Raw genomic sequence first — 6227 nt, forward strand, 5'->3', positions numbered from 1 at the left:
TTTCAAGTAAACACCATGAGTAAGTAGGTAAACGATGAAAATGTGAGTGGTGAATGGTAGAGTAAATGGGTTGTGCAAAAAATTTATTCATTCTTGGGACACTCCTGGTAAGAATTCAGCTAATTTGAATGTTCAGCCAATTCAAATGGGGGTGGGCAACACTTCTTTACCTCACCAAGGCAAAAAATTAAGTTATAATTTTCTGTTCCTGACATAGGTAAGCAATATTTTACAATATGTACTGTATATATTTTTAATGTAAACCAGAAGTCCACCTATTATTTTAGGTGTTCAGTTTGATGTAGCTAATAAATAAAATATTAATAAAATTTTTGCATTTGAGATTTGTAACCTGTACATAACCTTTCATAGTGTAACACTATTTTGTCTCGTGTTCATTTTTATTCCCCTTTCCTTTTGGTTAGCTTCTCAGTGCCAAGTATTGAAATATTGGAAATAAAGTCATTCAGTTTATTTTACATTTGAAGTTGTCAGTTTTCCAACTGAAATGCAAGGTAGCCAGCAATTTACCTAGTTTTGGATAATGTGATTTTGAAAACGATTATCCATAAATCTACTTGCATGTGTTGTGCTCTTGCACCACTGCCGCATTCAACACTTAGCTTGAGGTTTGGGGAGCCCCACACTAATTTTGGAGGGATAAACAAGCTGTATCAGTGAAAAAATACCTACCAGTGATTGAATGATAGACAAACAGAAGGAAACCTTAAAATAGCTACAGAAACAAAATTTGAATAAATAAATGTAGCACATAGCAATCATCAAGTGACCCAGAGTGGACCAGACGTGATAATAATCCAGGATAGACCGAAACATGGTGGTTTCTCCATTATCCAACACGTGGTTTGGTCATCGTACCTTCAAACCATGTTATTGTCACTAATCGTCTGCTGACCTGAGGCAATGTTGGGTAATTAAGCAAGGTCAGCTACCCTCTCCTCTATCCACTGAATGAAATCAATCCTGAAGTTAAAAATTATAAGATTAAGCAGTAATAGAAAACAAAATAGTTAATGATTAAAAGTTATAAAAGTGTTTAAACAGAACCAAGGCAAAGAAGAACAATAGTAGTGAAAAATAACAGAAATAAACCACACAGAACATTGCATTTAATGTTCTGTTTGGTTGGGGAGGGGGGGGGCCATGTAGTTGAACATCCTTGTATTCCCATCTATCATGACCAAAGAATGCAGGGATGTAGAGAAAATACTGGATAAAGGCTGTGAAAATATTAATGGCCGAGATTTGGTATTGACCCGAAGAGAAAATCCAACAGTAACAGATGGAGCAAAATGTGAGGGAAAGGAATACTAAAGGAGAAATCAGTGTGCAAGTATATTTAATACAGTACCACAGTATTTAGATGTACCAACAATGGCAGCTGGTAAACAGTCTGCTACACATGTTCCCAAAGCTGCATTATTCAACGCACACAATAAATTGGATTTAAACATAAAAGTAAAATTGTCAACACAAAATTTTACATTATTTATTTACATTATAAACTGTACAATACCTTATACTATAGAGCAATTAATTAGGTTCATGTTTTTCACAATGTGTATTTAAGATATTCTAAAATATCTTGGAATGAACTGAAATTGAGAAATATATGGTCATTACTTCTTCTAGTAAGGTAAATTGTACGAACTTTATGCTGTACTGTATCTGAAAATCATCACACATTACAAAATAACGCTTGCCCCAAAGTACAAAGTAGCTGTACTGTACATTTGTGTTGGTGTTTATCCAGATTCAGCAGCCTTAACCAATTCTTCTGCTACTTCCACCTTAATCAAAGCCTCAGCCTTAGCCTCTTCACTTGCAGCAGCATTTGCCTCAGTGTGAGCCTTGGAGAGAATATCTCGTGCTGCACCAAGATCAAGTTCCTCTAATCCAGCAGCCTCCTCTGCAAGAACCTGAACTGGAGACATTAACAATTAATAAATTAATTTGTAATAACTTCAGTGGTTTGCATATGGCATTTACAATATTATGTGTATAATAGATAAATAGAATTGTAAATCTACAATATAAAATAATGACAACTATCTTTTGTTGCACATATTCTCCAGCTTAAGCCCAAAGGGTAAATAAGACCTAAGGCCTTGTCCAACCTAAAAATAGTAAGCAGGAAAGAGAGGGTGAAAATCCCAAAATATAACACCACTAACCGGAGGAATCCTCATTGATTGTCACTATGCCAGAACTGACGAAGTATTTTTTGGCAGTTCCATCAGACTCATATACTGTAAGGACACCAGGTTTCAATACAGCTAGAGATGGAACATGTGAAGGCAAGATACCAAAACTGCCAGAAAATGATGGTACATCAACCTGCCTTACATTTGCTCCATTGTAAAAAACCTGAAAAAAAATAGAAATATGAGTATACGCTTTGCCATAAACTAAGACACTACCACCTACCTACATTAAGTGTGTCTGCATTATGCAAACTCAAGTACAGTATTGTAGAACTTCATGTTATACTCTATGGAACAAAATAAAGTATTGAATGTAATGAAAAACCAGCTGGTGGGCTCCAGTAGCCCCCTAGCCCATACCCCCCACCCCAGCCTCTGAGATCTATCTGTTACTTACTGGGAAAGGCCATCATAGTGATTTGTGATCATATGCCATAGTGGGGTTGGAGTTGGCCCCCCCATGTCCCTCTAAGTAGTACTGGTTTCTATTATGACAATTAATGGCTCGAATGAAGTCAATATTATCAACATTACATCAAAGTAACAATAGTAAAACTAATGTCATATTTGATCCTTTATTCCCAGTTATCCCTTTAAGTATCCGTTCATTCCTAGTTATCCCTGTAAGTATCCGTTCATTCCTAGTTATCCCTGTAAGTATCCGTTCATTCCTAGTTATTCCTTTTATTCCCCCTAGTTATAAATTTGTTGTGAACCAACTGATTATCAATTTATTACATTTATTGTGAATATCTTAAAACAAGTCATTTATTATGATTCATTTGTCTTTTACAATGTTTTAATATTTAGACTGCAGTGATAATAGACAAATAAGTACTTGCATCCCAACCCCCATTGCAATATGCAGAGTGACAATTTTGATGATAGCCGCACTTTGAGGCACCACAATTTTTAAGCCATTTAGCAAATTAGATTCCAAGACAATGACCAGAGAATAACCATTTTTTACCACTGCCATTAGAACATCAAATTAAAAAAAAAAATCTGAACATAAAGAGCTATAATACTGTACTTACTTGGCTTTGGGAGGCAAACGTAAAGGCCATTGGGGCATCAGAATATGCTCTAGTGCCTGAGCGAGACACATGACGAACCAAGGTGGAGGCAGCACGGGAGAACATTCTGATAATATAGGAAAAATATTTAAGATCAACATAATGGATTTCAGTAAAGTGGTAATTTCAGTAAAGTGGTAAAGTAAATTTCAGTAAAGTTATTTAAATTTTCAATTTAAAAATTGAATTATGCATGATTTGAATATAAAAATGTAAAAACAATTCTACTATTTGTGCCAATCAAAACACATTACAGTATTATACTTGGGGTGTAAAATAGAAAAACATGTCTCGCAGTAATAGAAATTATTCCAGGACTAGTTGATCCAGTTCAATTAAACAATGAACTTGTTTGATTTCCCAGATTTAATTTTTTTTTTATTTAAATTTCTTAAGGTATAAAACCTATGAAGAACTATCTACACATACCAGTACTGTACTGAATTTATGCTTATTTTTGGTCCATAAACACCTAGGCCACCCACTTCACTACGTCTTAAAATTTGAGTTGAATTACACACAGAAAACCCAGAATATCACTAAATGCATGGATCACTTTAAGCATGACCATCATCCCCAGCACTGGAATTTCTGGATCCTACCATACCATTTAACAGTCTCCGTGGTGTAGTGGTAAGACACTCGCCTGGCGTTCCGCGAGCGCTATGTCATGGGTTCGTATCCTGGCCGGGGAGGATTTACTGGGCGCAATTCCTTAACTGTAGCCTCTGTTTAACGCAACAGTAAAATGTGTACTTGGATGAAAAAACGATTCTTCGCGGCAGGGGATCGTATTCCAGGGACCTGCCCGAAACGCTACGCGTACTAGTGGCTGTACATGAATGTAACAACTCTTGTATATATCTCAAAAAAAAAAAAAAAAAAAAAAAAAAAAAAAAAATTTGACCCTAATCACTGTAGGTAGAGACCTAGGCTAAATCTGTAATGATGTTTACTTTAGAAAAAACTACTGTACCTAAAAAAATTACGTTTTACACTTTTACTCTTGCCACGAAAATAGAAGAAAATGACGTTCTTGGATTCTTTCCGAGGGCTAAGATTTTTAGCCAGCAGTTTCTAGAAGCAGTGCCAATACATAGCAATTACTTCCTAAGAAAAAAAAAATACTCTATACAGTATACTCCTATAATGAATGAAAACAGCCAGGAACAGAACAAACAATTTGAACAAACCACAATGCAGAATAAAAAAAAAAATAGATGTTTTCACCCATATGATAAACCCATGAAACTGCTTACAAGCTGAAGCCATAAATGAAATGACATTACTGCAGTTTAAAATACATATGGAAAAAAATCCCCAGAATTTGTGCTATGTTAGGTTGGTTTCGGTTAGTTTTGGTTGGGTTAGGCTGGGTTACGTTAGGTTTTGAAATCTGTTGGCAAATCATCTTGTGTACGACGTGACATGTATCCCCCAAGGAATTAGGTAACTTGTGGGTTGCATCCTAGGCAAGATCAGTTGCTGGCCTAAGGGGGGTGTACTTTACACCTGACACCTCTGTTCACCGAGCAGTAAATGCGTTACTGTGAGTTAGGAAACATGTGGACAGTATCCTGGGGAAAATCAGTAGTTGGCCGGGGAAGACCTCAATAAGCTTGACAAGCTTTCTGTTCTCGATGAAAACAATTTCTGGTAGTGGGAGAGGGAATAAAATTCCCAGTAGAGGGTTCCGGTAATACAGTCGGGTTCATTCTTGACACCCGCTCGAGAATTCCAGGTTTGAATCCTGGGCGGGACAAATGGTTTGGCATATTTCCTTTCACCTAATGCCTCTGTTTGCCTAGCAGCAAGTACGTACTCATCAGTCAGCAACCCCTCATTTGTCGTGTTGGGAGGGTGGTACCTCGATAAAAGCCAAAACATACATGAATACACTGGCTTTCAGTCCCCCAACACAGTGAATTGAATTAAATGGTTTCAACTTCGATATTAATACACTACAACCAACTCCACCTAAACTAGTGTACAAAAGGAAGTAACACTACTTTATCAGTACTGTATCAATCAGTTTATAAAATACGTCACAACCAAGCAGAACATTTCCAGACAATAATAAAAGGTGAAATACATCAACCGGCTCATCAGCTGATCAGCCCCAGCAGACGATCCTGCCCTTCATCACGGCAAAAATATCTATCTTGGTCCTAACAATACCTTTCCGCGTCCCTCATTCACCACCCTAAGCACTCATCACTTCCACGTTTCAGTACCAGGGAGACTTGAGTCCATCATTACCTGTCGCTCACAAAAATCAGCGAAGGAGAGAGCCAGAGACCTAGGTCGGGAGGTTCAGCGGGCGGGCTGGAGAGGGCAGCAGCAGCACAACAAACATGGCCACTACCACAATACTATCGCTATGCGCTACCAACATAATTCATAATTAATTCATTAAGTTGGTCCTTGGTAACTTGTCCTTTATATGTATTTATTTATTTATTTTGTGCTTTAATTAGTTCTAAAACTTGTCAAAACATCGAATTTACGAGAACTATGCCTTCCCAGTGTAAAAACAGAATTAAGAAAATGAATGCAAAGCTTGCAATTCAGCAGGGCCATACAATTAAGTTCTGTACTAATTACAGGAGGATACAAAAACAGTACAATGTGGCAACACAGACAAGGCAGCTAAAGCTGCAAGTGATAAGCCCGAAATTGGATATGAGTTGGATATGTTGGATAAGTTTGAGTTGGATATGGGCATATTTCAGGAAATTACAGAAGACAGAGAAGCAATTACTGACACTCAAAGGCCAGAAAGCATGAGTATAAAGAGCTATGACATGTTTAGAACCGACACAGCCCCTCTCCTGTGCCAGGTAAGTCCACTACGGGCTCACCATAGCCCATGCTACAGAACTTATTGGAACTTATGTTCCAAGTTGGAACTTATGTTCCAAGTTGT

General features: G+C 37.3%; 1 protein-coding gene across 1 annotated transcript; it reads right to left on the reverse strand.

Annotated features, from left to right (window-relative positions):
* Positions 1–1339: 1339 nt before the first annotated feature.
* On the reverse strand, positions 1340–5690 carry ATPsyndelta (ATP synthase, delta subunit). The gene is made up of 4 exons (XM_045741362.2): positions 5561–5690; positions 3263–3368; positions 2196–2388; positions 1340–1945 (listed from the first exon to the last, which is right to left on the reverse strand). The coding sequence occupies exons 2-4, from the start codon at positions 3365–3367 to the stop codon at positions 1767–1769; spliced, it is 477 nt and encodes a 158-aa protein (XP_045597318.1). The 5' UTR covers position 3368; positions 5561–5690; the 3' UTR covers positions 1340–1766.
* Positions 5691–6227: the final 537 nt, after the last annotated feature.

Source organism: Procambarus clarkii, chromosome 19 (genome assembly GCF_040958095.1).
Source record: "Procambarus clarkii isolate CNS0578487 chromosome 19, FALCON_Pclarkii_2.0, whole genome shotgun sequence".
Classification (NCBI taxonomy): domain Eukaryota; kingdom Metazoa; phylum Arthropoda; class Malacostraca; order Decapoda; family Cambaridae; genus Procambarus; species Procambarus clarkii.

Excerpts from the sequence above, each read along its gene's own strand:
- ATPsyndelta (XM_045741362.2), bottom strand. The coding sequence starts at position 3,367 with ATGTTCTCCCGTGCTGCCTCCACCTTGGTTCGTCATGTGTCTCGCTCA. Across the intron at positions 2,389-3,262 it reads CGTTTGCCTCCCAAAGCCAA|GTTTTTTACAATGGAGCAAA; the intron begins GTAAGTACAGTA and ends ATTTTTTTTCAG. Across the intron at positions 1,946-2,195 it reads AATCAATGAGGATTCCTCCG|TTCAGGTTCTTGCAGAGGAG; the intron begins GTTAGTGGTGTT and ends TAATGTCTCCAG.